At 39.9% G+C, this 22,209-nt stretch overlaps 1 protein-coding gene across 1 annotated transcript in view; it reads right to left on the minus strand.

The window, feature by feature from the left end:
• Positions 1 to 22,209, minus strand: part of LOC134934622 (dynein axonemal heavy chain 3-like) — a 1,803,147-nt gene that overhangs the window by 887,119 nt on the left and 893,819 nt on the right. The window contains exons 38-39 of the mRNA XM_063930015.1: positions 21,145 to 21,278; positions 19,297 to 19,482 (exon numbers count right to left, since the gene is read on the minus strand). Of these exons, the coding sequence (XP_063786085.1) occupies positions 19,297 to 19,482; positions 21,145 to 21,278 (320 nt within the window). The remainder of the gene's footprint in view (positions 1 to 19,296; positions 19,483 to 21,144; positions 21,279 to 22,209) is intronic.

A 22,209-nucleotide genomic window follows, 5' to 3' on the forward strand; every position in this document is an offset into this window, starting at 1 on the left:
GGCAGTGGGCGAGAGGGAGTGGATGACTGGTAGAGACAATGGGACGACAGGAGAGGGTGACGGGAAGAGGCAGTGAGTGATGGGGAGTAGTGAGGTGATGGGAGAGGGTGACGGGGAGTAGTGGGGTGATGGGAGAGTGTGACAGGGAGGCAGGGTGACAGGGAAACTCAGTGGGTGATGGAAGAGGGTGATGCAGAGTGACAGGAGTGGATGACGGGATGAAGTGGGGTAACAGGAGAGGGTAAGGGGAGAGATGAGATGACTGGAGAGGGCCACATGGAGAGGAAGGGTGACAAGAAGACTCAGTGGGTGACAGGAGAGGGTGACAGGGAGACTCAGTGGGTGACAGGAGAGGGTGACAGGGAGAGATGGGGTGATGGAGAGAGGGGGGTAACAGGAGAGGGTGACAGGCAGAGGCAGATGTTGACAGGGAAAAGTGGAGTGACACGAGAGGGTAGGGGCAGAGACGGGGTAATGATAGAGGGCGATGGGGAGAGGCTGAGTGACAAGTGCCTGACAGGAGACGGTGATGGGGAAGGCACTGGATCACTGTAGAGGGTGACTGGGAGAGGCACTGGGTGATAAGGATAGGCAGAATGACAGGAGAGGGTGATGGGTAAAGGTAATGGGTGATGCCATAGAGTATATTCCATGCCAGGAGCTTGCTGAGATGTCTGACTACTGAGACTCTGTGATTATATGGAGCTGCAGCAGCTGTGCAGCACTTGTCTACTGTCCCATTTATCTTTTTTTCCTACCTGGCATGGTGGATATAATTGGCTGCTGCTGTGCATGGAAATGACTTCCCAAACAGTCTGCTCCTCCTCTACTTGGCACCAGGGAAGGTCACCGTGATGTTAGATCACTGGTGCCCAGGGAGAGCTGCTCAGTGATGGAGAGGAAGCCAGAGTCCAGAAAACAAGAAGGAAAGGGGAGGAGCTGAGGGGAGAGGGGAGAACGGACCCTCCACTCTGGCTCTCACTGGTCCCCGGACTGCAGATAGCAATGTTTTACAGGCGAGACTGAGTCAGGGCACTGGAGTTGGGTAACACAGCGGTTAGTGAAGGCATATAAAGAGTCAGTGTGACTCATTATAATGCAGCTGGCTGTGGGCCCCTTTACTGCGGTGGGCCTTGGTGCAATGCACCGCTTGCACCGGTACTAGTTCCGTCACTGGCGTGATGCCACTTATGGAGGGAAGGAGGGAGGGAGAAAGTTGTTGCAGCTTGGGCTCTCAGCTGTCAGTGACTGACAGCTGCGGCTACGAGCTGCTTGCGGCCAGGCGGAGGTTCCGGAGGAGTCGAGCTGCAGCGCCCTGTACTGTCTTGGGCACCTGGAGCTCGAGCTCCACCGGAACCGCCCTTCCTATGCCCCTGTATATACTACACACTATATTGTGATCACTATGTTTTTCAATGTGTATGTTCATATAGACGGTTACCCTAATAACCAATCCTGTGTTACCCTTCCTTAGCCTGCCCCCGGCGCTGCCTTCGGTGATGACGATACTTCCGCTGCCTGATACCAGAAGTGGTGCGGAATCCTAGGATGGCATCCGGCGGTGAGCGGGAATGGAGGAGATTGTAAGTATAAAGTTGTTTGTAATTACTTGCACACGTTATCCTGATAATGGGGTATCATTCCCCGAAACGTTGAAAGCATTTGCACTGTTTGTGTGCACTAAAGTTAATTTTTCTATACAAGTCTCGGGGTGCTGCTTCTTTTGTCCACAAATGCAGGGTTGCTATACCCCAGCAAGGCACACAAGCTAGTTAAATGCATGTGGGTTACATCTGCCCAGTTGGAGTGCCGGGTTTGTACTACTATATATATATATATATATATATATATGTGTGTATATACGAAAGCCCTCACCCACTGACTCATCACTAATTCTCTTACTTTCCGATATGTTAGGCAGCTATCTTAGCTGACAGCGTGGTTTCGTGGGTCAACTTCTTCAAATTCCTAGGGTCAAAAATTTCCCGAAACCTGAAATGGGGACACAACATAAGCACTGTACAGAAGGCCCAGCAGTGAATGTTCTTTCTGAGGCAACTCAGGAAATTCAACATCCCGCAGAAGCTGCTGCTCATCTTCTACACAGCGACTGTAGAATCGGTCCTATGTTCCTCGATCACAGTCTGGAATGGAGCTGCCAATGAGAGTCACAGACGGAGGCTGCAAAGGATGTTGAGGACAGCTGAAAAGATTGTTGGGGCCGACCTCCCTCCCATCCTGGAATTATACCAGTCAAGGTTCAGGAAGCGAGCGGAGAAAATCGCGGCAGATATGCAGCACCCAGGTCACAAACTGTTTGAACCGCTTCCATCAGGCAGACGCTACAGGTCCATTCCCGCGAAGTCGACCAGATCCATTAAAAGCTTCTTCCCACTAGCTGTCCACCAGCTGAACAATATATAAAAAGTCTAACAAGTATAATATGTCAAGTCTATTGTACAGTTGCAATGTGTAAACAAAGTGTTTTATCCTGCGCTCTAGTTCTACGGGTATAAGTAATGGCAGCAGAATTGCAAAGGAGGCTAAACCCACAAACCTCAAGAGAAGACAGTATATATAAAAAGGGGTTTTGCAATTGCGCCTGAAATTATACCAAATTACAGTATTGGATAAAGTATATCTATTTTTATTGCATCACCAAGTTGCCTTGGGATGTACCTAGATGAGCATTAATGCATATATAGAATATTGGGGAATACACAAAAATTTAATGAATAACAGTAGAGTAAAAATAAATAAAAGTAAAGAGAAGAAATGTGGGAAGAGAAAACACAAACAATTGTGTAGTAACGAGTCCAAAATGTGGTGCAATGGAGCGTGGCATCCCACCTCCTGAGTTTGCACTATAAATGTAGAACAATGTCTACTGTTATAATTGACAACACAGTCCCAGACTTGTATATAATCCAAATGAGTGAAAAGATTTTGCTGTAATTGAAAGTCTGTTGAAAAGAGTTATTACAATGATGGTGTCCTTCAGGGGATCGTTGATTCCAGCAGTATTTCACAGTGAATGGGGTACCCCTGGTGGATGTACGGGTGGAAAACTAGCAGAGAGATAGGTGTTTTAAATGCTCCGGACTGGCCGCTTTCTACTTCCATCTGGGGTGATGGAAAAGCGCCTGTGTCCACAGATGCTGTCCGCCAGCCAGATCGATGGGAAGCAGTCCTGTCTCTGTGGGGAAAGTGACACTAACTTTGAGACCCGAATCGGGACTATCCGCTGTGTCCTTCCCCTTTACAGAGCTGTTACCTGCGTCTCCTGTTATCGTTTCCCGGCGTCCGTCTCCACTCAACTTCACTGCCCGTCCTGCAGCTCCTGGTTCAGAATCTTCTTCCTGGTTATGGAACTTGCGGTCATGTGACCCCGGTCCTCGTCTCTTTGCACCTCCGGAGCCGCTGCACGCCAACCGGCTGGGCTGTGTTGAATGTCAGATGGCTCTGTTATGTTGTTCAGTGGTAATATATTTTACACACTGCTTGTTCTGCACTGTTCTCCTACGCGTATCGACCCGTGTGGGTCTTCGTCAGGGAGTCCAATGTGTAGTATGAACTCATACGTGTAATCACGAGCGGTCCTTGGTGCGGGCAAGCAGTGCCTTTGCCCGGGGCGCTGCGGCCTGGGGGCGCGGCCGCAGTCACCCCGGAGGCACCGCCGCCTGCCCGCACTCCGCTCCCCGCTCCACGGCTGCAGCAGACGCCGTGGGCTGTGTGGGCGTCCGCTGCAGCCGGCTCCAGGCACAGACACTAGAGGTCGTTATTGACCTCTAGTGTCTGTGCGGCGCTATGGGAGAGACGTCATTGACGTCTCTCCCATAGAGAGGAGCGGGCGGCCAGACTGACGGAGCAGCAGCAGCAGAAGAAGCAGGAGCGGGGCAGTGGTAAGTATTGTTTTTATTATTTTGTGTGTGTGTGTGTGTGTTTGTAAGCGGGGGGCACAGCGACAGGGGGCAAATAAAGAGGGGGCACAACAACAGGGGGCAAATAAAGAGGAGGCGCAAATAAAGAGAGGGCACAACTACTGGGGGCAAATAAAGAGGAGGCACAAATACTGGGAGCAAATAAAGAGGGGGCACAACTACTGGGGGCAAATAAAGAGGAGGCACAAATACTGGGGACACAACTACTGGGGGCAAATAAAGAGGAAGCGCAAATAAAGAGGGGGCACAACTACTGGGGGCAAATAAAGAGGAGGCACAAATACTGGGAGCAAATAAAGAGGGGGCACAACTACTGGGGGCAAATAAAGAGGGGGCAAATCAACTGGGGGGCACAACTACTGGGGGCAAATAAAGAGGAGGCACAAATACTGGGGACACAACTACTGGGGGCAAATAAAGAGGAAGCGCAAATAAAGAGGGGGCACAACTACTGGGGGCAAATAAAGAGGAGGCACAAATACTGGGAGCAAATAAAGAGGGGGCACAACTACTGGGGGCAAATAAAGAGGGGGCAAATCAACTGGGGGGCACAGCTACTGTGAGCATAACTGGCCACGCCCTCCCCTATGAAGCCACGCCCCCCACACACTAACTGTTTTGCCATGGAGAGGGGGGGGGGGTGCCAGTGGAAACTCTCGCACTGGGCGCCACAAGGGGTAGAACCGGCCCTGCGTGTAATGTTTTTAATGTATGCTACGTTTATCCCCCTTCTTATGCTATGTATTTCCCCTTCAAGTTGCTGCTTGGCGATGCACTGTACCGCCAAAAATTCCTAGTGTACATGAGTACACATAGCCAATAAAGCAGATTCTGATTCTGAAATTTAATATAGGTATTCTGCAGGTGGGAAATAGGAAAACTACATTACTATAATTTTCTTAAACCTCCCCTAAGGGGATGAAAATGGAATTGACATAATGACATCATTACCAATGAGTGGTTTGCGTTGTGTGAACGATAATGCCCAAATGGACAATCAGATCAAAATTTGTATTGCACCTCCAGTGTGTAGAATTTCCTAAACTACTAAAATGGTCCTGTCACTTTTCACCATATCTCTTACTCACTGACTGACTCATCATTAATTCTCTTTTTCCGATATGTTAGAAAGCTGAAATTTAACATAGGGATTCTTCAGGTGGGAAACAGGGAAACTACATAATAGGAATTTTAATAAACCTCCCCTAACAGAATGAAAAGGGAGTTGACATAATGACGTCATCACCGATGTATGGCTTGCATTGCGTGAACGATAATGCCCAAATGGACAATCGGATCAAAATTTGGATTGCATCCCCAGAGTCTAGAAATCCATTAACTACAAAAATGGTCCTATCACTTTTTACCATATCTGCTACAGGTGCTACTCGGGTAACTATGGATTAATATTTACTTACATTAAAACATCTCAAATTTACATCTTTATAGATTTACCAAATTTTTAACACTCATTTATATTTACGACACTGAAAATCAGAAACTCCAGTGCAAAAAACGTGTAGAACAGCTAGTATAGAATAAAGAAAAACTAAGGAAATGGGAACAAACTGTCTTACCTGGGGCATTAGCCTGCAGCATAGTTATTAAAGCTTAACCTTAATAGACAATAACACATATAAAATGAGACAAAAATTCTTAGTTAAACACACACACGTATATATATATATCATGCAAATACAAACAGAGAAACATATCCTGTAAGGTTAAAATGGTTAAAAGATTAAAAAATAATAACCGCGCCTTATGGATTATGTTAGCAGCTCCATAAAGTATGAATAAATCAAAAATGTAAATTGGAGCGCTTAATGGTTAACGCACATACCTGTAAAAAAAGAGGTTAATGTTAATGTAACAGCTCTTTTGTGAAATGGTGAAGGAGATGGTAAGGATATTTGTCCAATCCGGGTAGGAAAGCAGTGTTTAATTGCGGGTATCTATCCCTGCTGTCCCTACCTTCATTACATGCGGCTTGATGTCAGTTCAGCCTAAATGGCTGCCGCAGCTTTATCAGGTCCCGTGCTGACGTCGCTCCAGCCCGATCTCCTTTTTGCGGCTTTCGGCTTTAAGGCGTACCAGCGATAGCACACGCTGGCGTCTCTGCTCCGATGCTTGTAATAGTCTTTCCAACGTGTTTCGGGTATTCCACCCTTTAACTAGGATTCTGACTGTTTGTAAAACTTCCTTTTTATAACTAAAAAACTTTATTATTCTCTTTAAAACAGGAAATGAAAAAACAGGAAGTTATAAATAAAAAGCGGCAACCATGTGCCCATTATTCCCTATGGGGAAAATATTTTTTTTTCTTTTATATTAAAATTAATGGTATGGCGTTCATGTAACAAATTTAAAAATAAAGTGGTGAATATATTCATAAATAGGGGACAAATTTATCTAAAAAGACTACTTCATGATATTTTCTGTTATTTGTCCAATAGAAAGGCATTAATATCTATTTCCACATTCAACCCCTCAGGTTGTAGGGTTCTCATATGGTATATCCATTTGGTTTCTATTCTTCTCAGTTCAAGACAAATGTCCCCTACTCTCCAATTATTAAATATTTTTTGAATACCAATAAATCTTAAGCTGGATGGATCGCTATTATGACAGTCTTTTTAATGTTTAGAAAGACTGTGTGTGTCCAATCCCTTCCGTATATTATATATGTGTTCAGCAATTCATATACACATCTTTCTTTTAGTCTGTCCAATATATTGGAATCCACATGGGCAGTGGAGGAGGTAGATAACTCCCTCTGAATCACAAGTAATTCTCTCTCTTATTTTATAGATTTTCTTTGTAGACATAAATTCTAAAATTGTTTTTCTAGATCTATTTCCAGTAATCTTACATGGACGGCAGTTCAGACAATGGAAGTTCCCTTTTTGTTCTTCCTGATTTCTTGTTTCCATCTGCACAACACTTTTAACTAGATTTTGCTTCAAATTTTTTGCTTTTCAATAAATGATCTGTGGTTTATCTTTTATGTATGGAAGTAATTGCTTATCTAACTGTAAAATATGCCAATGTTTCTGTAAAATAGATTCAAACTGAAGATGCTGGCTGTTAAATTGTGTAATGAAGGCAGTCTTGAAATTGTTCTTATTCTCTTTTGGTTTGTATTGGTACATTATTTTTCTGTCCATTTTTGAAATGAGATCAATTTCGTTCTGTAGATTTTCTCCTCTGTATCCTCTATCGACAAATTTTTCCTTCATAATAAGGGATTGTTGCTGGTAATTCTCCTGATGTGTGCAATTTCTCCTGAGCCTTCTAAATTGCCCATTAGGAATATTTCTTAGCCAGTTTTTATGATGATTACTGGTACGGCTCAGTGTGTTATTTCCACTGCATTCTTTAATATGATTTCTAGTGCAAATTTGATTATTTTTAATAAAGATCTCCAAGTCTAAATAAATTACCATATCTTCGCTTATTGTTGACGTAAATTCCAAGCCATAGTCGTTATTTTCCATGTATTTAAGAAATTCAGATAAGGTGTGCTTCGGTCCACTCCATATGAACAGCAGGTCATCAATATATCTTTTCCAGATGACTATATGTTTCCTAAATGGGTTATTTCCCAAATTTTTTCTACCTCCCACCTAGCCACGAATAAATTAGCGTAGCTAGGTGCGAAGGAAGAACCCATAGCTGTTCCTTTCTTCTGGTTGTAGAACACTCCTTGGTTCCAAAAGTAGTTCTTGCTCAATATGTATTCGATGCAGCTAATGATGAAATTTATCTGCGAATTCGGAAGTTTTGTACAATTTGAGAGAAAAAACCTGCTGGCTTCACTGCCGATGTCATGGGCTATGCAGGTGTATAATGAACACACATCGCTGGTGCATAAAATAAAGTGCTCTTGCCATTCCACAGTTTCTAGTATCTGTAGAACCTGTGATGTGTCCTTTACATAACTCTTCTGTTCCCGCACAAGTGTTTGCAGGAAAGAATCCACATACTTCGACAACCGGGAAGAAAGAGAATTAATTCCCGAAACTATGGGACGGCCCGGAGGGTTAAGAGGATCTTTGTGCAGTTTAGGTAACTGGTAGAATGTGGGGATTCTAGGGTGAGAGATGTAGATGAAGTCTCGTTCTTTTTTTGTTAGGATTCCCATCTCCAAACCTTCTTGAAGAAGTTATTCTAGTTCTTTTTGATATACTTTGGTGGGATCACTCCTCAGAACTTCATAGGTGTCCGCATCTCCTAATAATTTCTGCACTTCTTCACCATACTTTTCTCTGTCCATGATCACCAGCCCACTTCCTTTATCCTCTGGTTTCACTATTATGGTACTGTCCTTCTTCAATTCTTGCAGTGCTTGTTTTTCACCCCTCGTCAGGTTATATTTTTTCTTTTTTGTGTTCCCTATCAATTCTTGGATGTCTTTCTCTACTAGTGTCTGAAAGGTTTCGATGTGAGGTCCTTTCACATGTGATGGATTGAAAGTGGAAATGGGTCTGAAATAGCTATGTTTAAAAGGATCTTGCGGGTTGGGGACCTCAGGATTATCATTCTGGTCTCCAAAAAACTTTTTTATACATAATTTTCTAACAAATTTTTGAGTGTCCATAAAGAGGTCGAAATTGTTCGCACTGGATTGTGGTGCAAATTTCAGGCCCTTGCTTAGAAGCGATACTTGTTGTGATGTTAATATCTTACTGCTGAGGTTGAAGATTCCATCATTCTCTTTATGTGGTGTTATCTTTTTACGTTTACCACCCCTGACACCCCTTCGCCTGGTGAAAGGGCCAATCGTGTTGTTTTTTGTTTCCAAGGGGTTTGTCTCCACTCGAACTCCTGATCTTCTTCCTGGAACTCCCCTAAAAAATCTTCCTTAGTTTCCTCATTCTCATCCTCTACATTATAGGACCTTTTTCCATATCTTATTTCAGTTCTCTCTATTTCTTTTTTACTTTCAATATTCTTCATTAGAGCTTGATAAGTGGACCTTTCTTCTTTTCTTGCCATTGCCCTCCCTTGATTAAAGGATTCTTGCTCACTTGTTTATGTCCAAATTGAAAATTCTTTGGGTTATATGGCTGGTATTTCTTTCTTTGTGTCGGTATTTGTGGTTGCTTCTGAATGAGAGGCGTCTTCTGTTTTCTGAGGTCGTCATAATGATTCTTTTGTAGATTTGGATTTCTATAGCGATATTTCTGTGTGTATATTGGTTGATTCTCTCTTCTTTTTTGTGAATTGATTAGTGTGCCATTTTTTCTCCTTTCGTTTATGGAAAATTGGGATTTTTCATGGTGATCTCTGAAGAACTTCCTTTGTTTCTGTAAGAAGATATCACGCTCTAATTTTTCCATTTTATCATTTGTCAATTTCATTAAATTGATATAATCCGGCATAGTTTTTAATGACTCAAATTTCTTCTCAGTGATCTGAATTTTTTCTCCTAATTTTTCTAAAGATATTTTTCTGTCCTCAACGATAAGGGAAATAAGCTCTTTAGAACAATTGTCCAGGATCTGATTCCATCTCTGAAAGAATTTGGGATCTATTGGATCAAAAGTTGGATTCTTTTGTAGTCTTAGTCCCCTAGGAATCATATCCATTTCTAAATACTTGGTGAGGGTAGTCACCTCCCACCAATTTTTTATCTCCTGAGAATAATCTTTTTCAAGTAGTAAAAATTGTGCACAAAAACCCTCATTTTGTGGGTTTGGTTCCGGTGGTGGTTTTTCTAAAGTGAATATGTTACTAATGATATTTCTACTTGGGTGTAATATATTCATATTTATAGCAGCGGTATTAATAACAATGATACGATAATTAAAAGATTAAAAAATAATAACCGCGCTTTATGGATTATGTTAGCAGCTCCATAAAGTATAAATAAATCAAAAATTTAAATTGGAGCGCTTAATGGTGAACGCACATACCTGTAAAAAAAGAGGTTAATGTTAATGTAACAGCTCTTTTGTAAAATGGTGAAGGAGATGGTAAGGATATTTGTCCAATCCGGGTAGGAAAGCAGTGTTTAATTGCGGGTATCTATCCCTGCTGTCCCTACCTTCATTACATGCGGCTTGATGTCAGATAAATTTGTCCCCTATTTATGAATATATTCACCACTTTATTTTTAAATGTATTACATGAACGCCATACCATTAATTTTAATATAAAAGAAAAAAAATATTTTCCTTTTAGGGAATAACGGGCACATGGTTGCCGCTTTTTATTTATAACTTCCTGTTTTTTCATTTCCTGTTTTAAAGAGAATAATAAAGTTTTTTAGTTATAAAAAGGAAGTTTTACAAACAGTCAGAATCCTAGTTAAAGGGTGGAATACCCGAAACGCGTTGGAAAGACTATTACAAGCATCGGAGGAGAGACGCCAGCGTGTGCTATCGCTGGTATGCCTTAAAGTCGAAAGCCGCAAAAAGGAGATCGGGCTGGAGCGACGTCAGCACGGGACCTGATAAAGCTGCAGCAGCCGTAATGAAGGTAGGGACAGCAGGGATAGATACCCACAATTAAACACTGCTTTCCTACCTGGATTGGACAAATATCCTTACCATCTCCTTCACCATTTCACAAAAGAGCTGTTACATTAACATTAACCTCTTTTTTTACAGGTATGTGTGTTCACCATTAAGCGCTCCAAGGTTAAAATGGTATTGCACTAGGGATATCAAAGCTGTAGCAGACCAGTAGGTTGACAATATACAGGTACAGTGCACTCTTTGTTTCAATGCATTAACCATGATACTGGGCTGCAGGTCTTAGGGACATGTCCCTGACACTGTAAGTGTGAAATCCATTCAGCAATGATATTCTGGTCCTTCTTAATACACCCAAAATATTAAGTCTTACCACAGAGTCTTTCATTTATTTATTTTTTCCTTCTGCTGCTATTCTTCCAGTTCTGCCTTTTGATTTGTTATGTCATCTTTTAATTCATTATGCAGTTCTAGTACCTCTACTGTGTCATCATTGGAAACACATATTATTATTTTGTCCCGCTGGTCACGTTTCTCTAAAACTAAGCTGCTGTTGTCTCCATTCCTGGTGGCTTCATTCAGGTCATCTTCAGGTTCACTAATAGCAGTGGTATCACTTTGTAGTCTTTAATTGAGCATCCAAATTTCAAGGTTCCTCCAGCCTTCATGAGGGTCCAAACTATTTGTAATTGTCCCACCAAACATTGAGATCCCTATCCATTCCCTATGGTCGCCATCAGATATTTTTCCTCATTTAATGGAGCCGTCATCTCTCTTAACAATGTAATTCTAGATTTTGTTGTTCTCCTACACATTGGGTCATAGACTCCTCTATGATCATCTCTTCAGAGATGTCTACTTAATTATTTACTGGATTTTCTTCCTTTGTATCTACAGCCTGTAATTCAATATGCTGTCATTCTTCCACACATTGGGTAGAAGATTCCTCTGTGATGTTATTTTCAGAATCGTCCATTTCATTCTTAAGTGATTGTTCTTCTTTTGGCCATGATTTATTATTTTGTCCTTCTCCTACACATTAAATTCCTCTACAATGTTGGCTTCAGAGGAGTCCATTTCAATATTATTAAACTGAAGTAAGAGCTGCTTAACTGACCTGTCCTGTAAGTCTGCAGCAAGACATGTCTTTACAGTGAGCAGTGCTTTAGTACAGTAAACAGTGAATATATAATGGGTGCACCAAACTGGCTACTGAGTCGAGGGGGGCCAACACTACACACCCTGCTCTCCTCTCCAGAGACCCATATTAGCAGTGTCAGCATTGTATAAAGCATCAGGAAAATGGTGTACTGGTCAGTTTCCCAGTGTTTTTACACATGCACATCTGCAAAATTGCCAGGATAATGCCTGCTGCGCAATTTCTCCAGATTTGTGCATGCACAGTAGACTCTGGCACGGCACCCGAGCCTATTCACTAATGATCTACCCGGATACTGGCTAGAGAGGAGGGGGCCCTGAGTACAGTTGTATAACAAATGCCATTATGACATAATGCTGATAGTCTGCCCCTTTTTTGATTTGTTTTTGTTAATAAGAATTATATTTTTTTAAAAACAACAAAAAAAAGTTATTCATTTACAGTTTTAAGTCTTTTTTATTTGTTCATATCTTTTATATGGACTTGCAATATTGTAACAATGAAAGCTTTTTTGTAAAAAGTCGAATTTTACACTGATACTGGTCCAATGTATAGTTCAAGAACCTCTGCATTATAAAATTTTTGGAAATTTCTGAAACACCTGCAACAGGCTAATCATTAATTTGCTTCTGTAGACATAGAAATAGCTGATTTCTAAGTGCAACACTAACATATAAAAACTCCCTTAGCTGCATTTCAGCATTCTGCATTATTTAGATGTACTGTATGTGTGGGTGACTGTTAGGTCAAACTACTTTTAAAAATTGTACATTAAAAAAACAAATTACTTTATCCCTACTCCCCAGCTGATTTATTGCAATCACCTAAGTCTTCCTCTGTATTTACTTCAAACATTATGTTTAGAGAAACTTATAATACTTGGTTTGCCATTACCAAAATGTATCTAATGTGTACAGCACTCACAGTGGGAGCTGTGATTATGTCATAATGCAAACGTGTGTAATGAACTAATTACTATCAGACTCCAATTTTATAATAAAATAGAGAGGACAAACCTAACTATAGATAGGACAACCCTAACTATACCTACAGTGGCCTCAGTTATAATTGACTATAACCAGTGTCAGACTGGGGCATGAAGGGCCCACCGGGGGGATGCTACTGTAGGGGCCCATGCTTAAGGGTGTGGCCAGGCTCCACAGACATTTGGTTAACAATTACAGACTACAGGTTCTGTGCCCCTTGGTAAATGTATAATAAACCACATTCTTGTGACGTACAATGTAACATAAGTATAATGCATAATTTAGGACACAAAAAATACTAATCCTAAATACTTAGGGTCAGAAGTACTAAGACTTGGAGAGTGATAAAGTGGAGAGAGATAAACTACCAACCAATCAGCTAATATCACTTTTCAAACACAGCCTGTAACATGGTAGTTAGGAGAAGCTGATAGGCTGGTACTTTATCTCTCTCCACTTTATCAATCTCCAAGGCTTAGAACTTCTGCCCCTCAATACACTATTAACAAATTAAGATGCAAAATTCAGGAAAATTTAGATAATCTTTGTAAAAGAAAGGAATAAACAAAGGTCATAGAAAAGTTACTCATGCCACAAACTGTTAATCTGCTACTTTATAACGATTCCTTTGATTCACTACCTATTGCAAAGCATCTAAATTGCACTTAGTATCTCACGACATATGGCACAAAAAGGATAATTGTAGGAGGACATATCTGTATAAACTGTAATTACAGATGTGTCCACATACATTGTTGCGCCAAACAGCCTCTCTCAGTTTAGCAGGGCCCAGGCCGCACCAAGTGTCCTTCTTGCACAAAGTGTGTGTCTTATTTGCATAAATAAATCAAATGGAAGTGTCCAAACGCCTTTGCTAGCTTACACAGATTAATTTGATGTGCGACATTTGTACATCTGTGTGATAATAAGTCTGAATATGTATATGGAATGCAATGATGAAGCTTTTTCTCATGCCAAGTTCCACTGTAATTCACCTGCAACTTTGTACTTCTTTAACCACTTGCCTGGCATGGTCGCATCAGATGCAACCATACCAGCAAGTGTCTTATCTGACCTGGTCACACAGGATGCGACCAGTCAGATAGAGTGTGTTTGCAGCGGCAGGGAAGAGAAACTTAACTCCGCTGCTGCTGTCAGAGGAACCAGAAGGTCCCTCTGCCTCCCTGCCGTTCACTGCTGAATGGTCAGCACGGCAGGACCCCCCTCCCCCTGCTGGGGAAGTGTAAATGAACCCCCCCCAAGCCCCTCCTGTGTACCTGGTGGCTTTCCCAGCTTTCAAAGTGAAAGCCATGATGGTTGCAATGTTTCCGATGATTGCAATGTTCCAATGTTGGTGGACAATGTACCGATGTTAAAAAAAGAATATTTTTTTAAATATAAAAAAGGAAGATTTTTATAACTAAAATCATTTTGAATAAGGTTACATACACATTCTACAACTAATTCACTCATAAAAAAAAACAACAACATTTTCTGAGTGGTTTTTCGGAAAATAATGTGTCAGGTGGTTCAAGCTAATCCCTTAGCAGTTAAAGTCACAGCCCAACATCCAAGATTCAAATAGGGGAGCCACACCGAATGCCACCAACTGACCTTTCAAACCAAATCACTGGCAGTTGGTGTGGCTCCCCAATTTGAAGCTTGGACTGCACTGCAGCCCTACTCCTTGAGCGGCCACTGGTCTCTAGTACATTTTCAGTGGGGTTTTGCTGCATCTGCAATTCAAATAAGACTAAATATTTAATGGAAAAGATGCTACTTCTAGAGAAGGTCAGTCTGAACATATGGCATATTGATGCTAAGTACAGTATATGAAGACACACCTGTATATCCAATCCAAGCACTTACAGCATTCAGTTGACACTGTCAATCCAATGTACAGCCCACAATAAGATCCAGAAACTAATGTGTTTTGTTGCTAGGCAAATTCTTCAGCATTATTTTATGTAGAGTTACAAGACACAGTATGCTGTGGATGCCAGTGAATGCTTGTGCTTGCAGTTCTACAAGCAACAGCATTATCTGACAAGCATGGGTATGCTTTCACTTGTAGTTCTACAAACATCAGCAAAAGTAATTTATTGCAGCCAGACCTTGCCTGGATCCCTTAAGCCACATACAAATAATGTTGATTTCTGCCATTTAACTTTTATTATCTCATCACCTACTAGATATGGTTGTATTGTAGTAGAGTCCAGAGGTCAAGTGCCTGTAACATACAGTATATGCCTGCTGACAGAGTCTGCTGCTGTGTTGTAGTGTGACTCAGTCACAATGACATGAAGCACAAGATGTGTCTACAGGAGTATGCATACCAAGTTTCATGTGCAGTACAGAAATACATGTTTTATGTATTTTATGTATATAAATAAGTGTCCAAATGTACATAAGCCCTATAAAGTAACAATTACTTATGTAAATATAAGACAAACCAATATGCATATAAAATAAACAGCCAATTCAAGGTTACAGAAATGTCCTTCACGGAAGGTACACTATCTCATTTCAGTTAATTAACAGTTTTTCTACTTGACTCTGTAAACATTAAATGGGACATAGCTTCATTTATTCCTCAAATTAAGTAAGTTAATTGAAACATTGAATTTCTTAAGTAAATATTATGTGAACAAACTTACCATTTAGAACGATACAAAAGCCAGTGACAATGTCACCTTATCAGACGATGGTTTGAATTTAAATTCTGCTTTTCATAGATATTTTAATATGCATTAATGTTTAAATCAGGTTAAGCAAATTATTTTAAAATATCTGTATGGGTTTCGCAGTTTGCACACTACTTCCAATATTAACCAGCAAGAGCACTTGTAAAGTGCATACACAACAGCATTTAAATTAGGGTGATAATAGGAATTCACAACAATTTCTTGCTGTACATCAAGCACATTATGATGTGCTAAAACGCTGTAACACTGCGGCTTTGCACTTTATGACCTGCAACACCTCAATATTTTTAAGTGATAAATTGAGGAAGTGCTGAATGTTTTGTGGGCTTGCTGATGGGCACAATCTTTCAGATGTCATAACTTTCTACTTTGAGCACTAAAATGAGCCATTACTTGAACTTGTAAAGGTTTTTGATGAAAGACTTGCCACAAAGTTTGGCCTCAATGGAGACCAAGTAAAAGACTCCTGTGTGTGATTTATTTTTGAAAGTCATTTTGTCAGTATCCTGACATCCTAGCCAGTAGCAGGTATAAAATTAATGCTTCTTTTTTTTTTTTTAATGTGAAAAAAAATGTCTCTTGTTTTATTCTTAAACCTTCACTTTTGACTCATACTCACATTTAGTTCATATGTCTAGTATTAAAATGACAACTTTGTTGCAAATTGCTTGTCCTGTAACTTGTAAATGATGTATTTGTGAGTAAATTTGCTAGTTATGTATTGTTGCCCACATTTAGGTTAATAAGGCTGCTAACAGTTTAATTCTATTTTCAGTTGAAAGCAAATAGGAAGTGCTATGATTTCCAATTTCTGGTGATCATGTGTCAAAGCTATTTTATATTTTCGCTTTTGATTCCTTTTGGATGATTCAGAGAAGAATAAGTACTGATCATTATTTCTGGCACAAAAGTACTGTAGTTCTACTGTGCCTATCATCATTTGTATAGAATAAGGACATATACTACAATAGGAATTATATCTAGCATAGAGAATGAAGGTTGTAGGTACCGTACTAAGCCTTGCATGAAGATAAAGTGGATGAGATAAGTACCAGCCAATCAGCTCCTAACTGCCATGTCACAGGCTGTGTTTAAAAAATGAGAGGAGCTGGTTGGCTGGTACTTTATCTCCATCCAAGGCTTGGTAAATATACCCCTAAGAGTGTACACTCAGCTTTAATGTGCCTTAGAAATCTGTATCGAGGTCTCCAAGTAACCACATACCATATAGTCAGAATCCGACCAAGCACCATTGAACTTACTGCATTGCAATAGAGGTATCCCAGCCCTTATAGCAAGAGTTACTACTAACTATTGTAATTTAACTCCTGTAACCTCTCTTTCCACCTTCATAAGGTACAACTGAGTCTGGACATCTCTGCAGACTCAGCTGCACACAGATATACAAATCAATTGATCAGTGTATGCTAGCAATATAGAATGATGCAAATAAGACCCACATTTTGAATGAAAAAGACACTCAGTACATCTAATTTTCACAGGACCTAATGTGCCGAGAGGAGCTATTTGACTCTACTGTAGCAACAGTAAGGACACATTTGTAGGTCAGATGTCCTCTATTTACTGTATTGTATGCACATACAGTAGGAGAATAACCACTAGGAAGATAACTGAAGAAATCTCTGATAGAAGCTAAAAATATTTTTGTTGAAAGCTCCATATTCATTTGGTTCCAGTAAGCACAATAAATATAGAATCTTCTTCTGTTGATTGGATACTGCAAGACTGGTTTAGTCACTTTACTATCTTGGATTTTGGATTGGCACATTTTCTAAAACACATTGGCAATTATTGCTTTGTTTGACTGCAATTGATACAGGTTGCAAGTTGTTTTTTTATTACAGTACATTGCATTCAAACCATTATCACTTTATGGTTATTGCATTATTTTTCTGTGCTATTTTTTAATTTTACTGTAATTGTTATGAATTGGTATGCCTTCACACAGAGTTATTAATTTTGTATACTGTTCCAAGTGGTTGCTTTTGCTACACTTAGCTCACAAACTCTAAATGTTATATAGCGCTACACTATTGTGTAGCGGGGATCAGTACAAAATCCTGCCGGACGGGATCCCGGCGGTCGGAATACCGACACTGGAATCCCGACCAGCACAATCCCGACAGGGGTGGGGAGCGGAACACAGCCCTTTGCGGGCTCGCTGCGCTTGCTACGCTGTGGGCACGGTGCCTTGCTACGCTCGGCACACATTTATTCTCCCTCTATGGGTGTTGTGGACACCCATGGAGGGAGAATATGTCAGGATTGTGCCGGTTGGGATTCCGGTGTCAGTATTCCGACCGCCAGGATTCCGTCCGGCGGGATCTTGACTGCAACTCGTGCAGCGCTGTATAATTGTTGTTATGGGAAATATTTTACACACACCACCTAGGTGCCAGGACATATGTCTTTAGGCCTTAACCCTGATAAAACAAAGTGGTTTATCCCTTTACCTGTGACTGTATGTGTGTACCTGTGGTCAGGTAGGGATTTTCTGAGTCAGCCACTGGTGAGCCCCACAAGAACTTCCAGTAGCAGGGTTATGTCAGAAGGTGCACAAGCTATGCACACATTTCATTTGTACAAAACAAAATGGCATCTGTAGTTTTTGGGAATGTAAGAGGGGATTTGGAATACTGTGATGTAATAGCCCCATAGTAGATGGGATTATCCATATTGGTGTATCCATCCAGACTCTGGCACTAACCTAATAGATTCTTTGCTGGATCTGTGTATAAATCAGATCAGATAACATTTACAGTACACTGTTCATTTAAATGATCATGCAATATGGTAGAATCACTTACTCCAAAGACAATGGCAGTACAGTCAATTTGTCTGATATGTGATCTTGACAAGTCATGAAAATAAGTATGTTGCTATTTTATCTCTCTTGGAGAGAGATTAAATTGTGAGAGATAGAGTACCAAGCTATCATTTCCTAGCTGTCATTTTTCAAACACAGCTTGCAAAATGTATGGCAGAAGCTGATTAGCTAGTACTTTATCGCTAACAATTTTATTTCTCTCTAAGCTTTGCTAAATACCTTTCAGGTTGTAAGGTGATGCATAACTTTATTAAGTTCCAAAAATTATCCTAACAAAGTAATATTTGTCACTTAATATAAAGGCAACCTTAATTAAAATCATACTCTCCCGGTTCCTGCAGGAGACACCCAATTTTTTGGGTAGTCCCCGGCACTCCCGGAAAAGTGGGCACCCCTTCCTCATTCTGCCTACTTCATAGTGAAGTGGGCAGGGCCTAATTACATGATACTATGTTATTCATGCCAACTTAGCCCCACCCCCTATGCAAATACAATCCAATTGCTATATTTTCCCTACAAGGGAGTGGGCCTATTGATGTAATTTGCCTAGCCCCACCAATGTCACTGCCCATCTGCTTCCTTCTCCTGGCATCTCCCTGAGAGGCATACATCAAAGTAGGTAAGTATGATTTAAAATCTGATAAAAGGAGAAGTACTACATATTGGGATTAAAATAAAAGGCAGGAGACATGTGAGTGTCAGACTACTTTGCTATGATTTCTAACTTGCAACGTGCATGAAAGGCATTTTGGGGTACTACAGTTAAAACTGCTCAAAGTGGATATATGCAAACCAGTTAGGATATAGCGAAGCACACATACAGTATGTGGATATATCCAGTGACATGTTGTGAAGTAAATGTCTGGGGAGGCACTGGCTACTACTAGAGCCAGATTTACACACAATATATGAACCCAAGGGTTCATGTGGGCATCATACACAGGTGCAGCAGTATATACTGCTGGAAATTTGTTGAGTTTTGATCACAGATGTGTGGAATAGGTAGACAGTTGTCATAAACTGTGACTATAGCCTCACCTGCCACACCTCACTGCATGTCACTGGTTTATATAATGTACCACAAATATCGTACTGTTGTATGTTCCTTAATAAGAGTATCCTAAACACATAACACAGTAGTATAAGTAAACAATAAAATGCATTTTAATAACACTCACCTTAGTTTTGAATCAAATTGCAGAACTCCACCAACAGACCAAATAATAGCAAACAAACCATAAGCTACAATCATATTCCTGATCTCATCCTTGGTTTTCTTACTAGTTGTGGAATATGTTTGGGAACTTGTATCTTCTGAAACATCAAGGGCCTCGTCTTCATTTTCGGTTCCAGATTTTGCAGAACTAAAGTGATAAAAATATAATCAGCACAATGCAATACAATGTTAATAACATTTAAGTTTTTCCACTATCTTCATGGCAATATAAGTTCCATATTGAACACTGTGGGGGTCTTTAATATAAAAGTTAAAGCTGCTTTAGATCAGATAGGATTCCGTCTGCTTGTATTAATGTTTTTATACCTCAAAAGGTTTATATTGCATATGTACTGTGAGTGAGGCTTGATAATGACCAGATTTAGCCATAGATTTAATTATGCAAAAACAAAGTAGTTTGAAATGTATATGAAAAATAAGTAACAAGCAGTCTGAACAGAAGCTGTATGCAAATTGTATAATAATCAAGAAACAGATTCTAGTACAGTATATTGTAATCATGGCAAGGGGAGTTTATAAAGTAGGAGATCAGTTGCAAACACAAATACACACCTAAGTTTCATGTCATTACTGCTGCAGTGCCCTGTGAAGTAATTATCCATATACTGTATTAATAGCAGGACAACTTTTAAGAGTGACATATTTCTACGATACCGTTGTCTAAGCACATCATATACCAAATTTAAGCTCTTGGTCCATAGATTTACAGTATAATATTGGCATTGTAATTGGTAGCTTTGTGTTGGAGATATGTGGCAAAATGTCCACCTGCCATTTACAATTCATGACATTGCATATCCTCCAACATGACCCATTCCATTAGGTACAAAATGCTCTATTCCTGGACTTTCTTACCAGTGGTAGCTCCATTAGTGAAGCTGCAGCACAGTCCAAAATTCAAATAGGGGAGCCACACCAACTGCCATTGAGTCCTGGCCAGTGATGTCTGGCAGTGTTTGGGGTGGCAATTGGTGTGGCTTCCCTATCTGAATTTTGGACTGTGCTGTAGCCCCACCTCTGGAGCAACCACTGGAAAGGAAGTTCAGGAACAGAGCATTGTGTACCCAATGGAATGGGTCATGTTGGAGGGTATGCCATTGTACTCTAGGAAATTTGACAGTTGTTGAATTTTCCCTGTGCACCTGCCGGGGATTTATTAAAATTGGGCTCCTAAGGGGGTGAAAAGGCGTAAAATGTTCTGCCCAACAAACCTTTGCCCACTTGAAAATAGGCACATCAGCGAGTCTTAATTATAACTGCACCCTAAATGGCTATATTGAAATTCTCTTGTTCAGTGTAACCTTGCACAATAAACTATTTCTCAAAAGTTCAATTTAACAGTATGATTGCTAGATAGGCTAAGAGCTGGCAGTAGAGTGGTCTATCAATTTTTTTGTTATCTACAGTATACAGTATGTCAATAAAATTAAATTCTAAAATCAACAATATAATTTGTTATTTATGTTTAAAAAGGACAAAATAAAAAAAGGAATCTTCCAAAATATTTTATTTTTATTTTGGTAATATTTTAAAAAACATTTTTCCAGTAGAAAAGAAATTACCTGTATTTTGTGGTAACCATATATTTGTATTTCTCCCAGAAATCTGCATATACAGAACCTCTACTTCTGTATTTTTTTCAACTGCCATTACAATTTCAGTGCACATGCTGCTGCATGCTCTTTTTAATCAGATTTTCTTATGAGCATATTTCGTTTTGTTGCTTATTTTGATTTAAAATAAATCTATTACTTTTTGTATGAAAGAAAAATACAGTTTGTTTTCTCACCTTATATTTGACAGTAAACATTCATAAATCTTCAGCATTGACATGGTAAGATGCATAGGAGATGTCTGTATCACAAAAAGACAATTTCGTTCCACAAAATCTAAGCAATCTGGAAGCAGCCACTTGCACATTACCTAAGGAAATAAGGCAAAAATCATGTAAACAATACGTATCTAGTGGATCTTGTCTAACCAATAAATTACTTCAATACCATCTGCATATAAGAATATGAACATAGGAACTAATAATATAGTAAAAAATAATAATAATAATAATAATAATAACAACAATAATAATAATAATTATTATTATTATTTTTTCTACTACTACTACTACTACTACTACTACTACTAATAATAATAATAATAATAATAATAATTTTATTTATATGACGCCTCAAGGGATCTTTAGTGCTGTATAAACTGGTTTACATGAGTAACAATTATATATTGTCTTCTTTTGACATTTACACTTGTTTTTGCATGTATAAGACTGTAGCACAGTGCAATAAAATGCACTTGGTCTCTCATATTGAGTGCATGGGTGCATGAGTGTAATAGCTGGGAAGACAAGCATGATTAATGTTGACAATGGTTGAGAGATCTAGAAGGTTATTCTTTTCTCAGTGGGGAACACTAAGTTCTTGCTATTAGGATGTTGTATGCAACATACCAGGTGTATTGTTGTTGCTTACCACTACCACCAATCTCCAGATTGGAGAGTGATAAATTGGATAGAGATAAAGTACCAACCAATCAGCTTCTGTCATGTTTTAGGCTGTGTATGAAAAATGACAGCTCGGTTGGTTATCTCTCTCCACTTTATCACTCTGAAAGGCTTAGTACATCTGCACCCACATTCTTGCAAAAGCCAGTAATATGTGTGCAGTTTAGGGAGTATAATACAATTGGAATCTGTCAACTTTGCCACATGAAGACTGCCCTATCCACCCTATTATAACCCGTCATTGCCAGGCCCCAATGGAAGTCTCAGAACCAGTTCATTTGTACCTGTTCTCACATTCTGTACCCTTGCTTAAATCATTTGTAAAATTACACTGTTAAT

The sequence above is a fragment of the Pseudophryne corroboree genome, chromosome 6 (assembly GCF_028390025.1).
Source record: "Pseudophryne corroboree isolate aPseCor3 chromosome 6, aPseCor3.hap2, whole genome shotgun sequence".
In the NCBI taxonomy this organism is placed as follows: Eukaryota; Metazoa; Chordata; class Amphibia; order Anura; family Myobatrachidae; genus Pseudophryne; species Pseudophryne corroboree.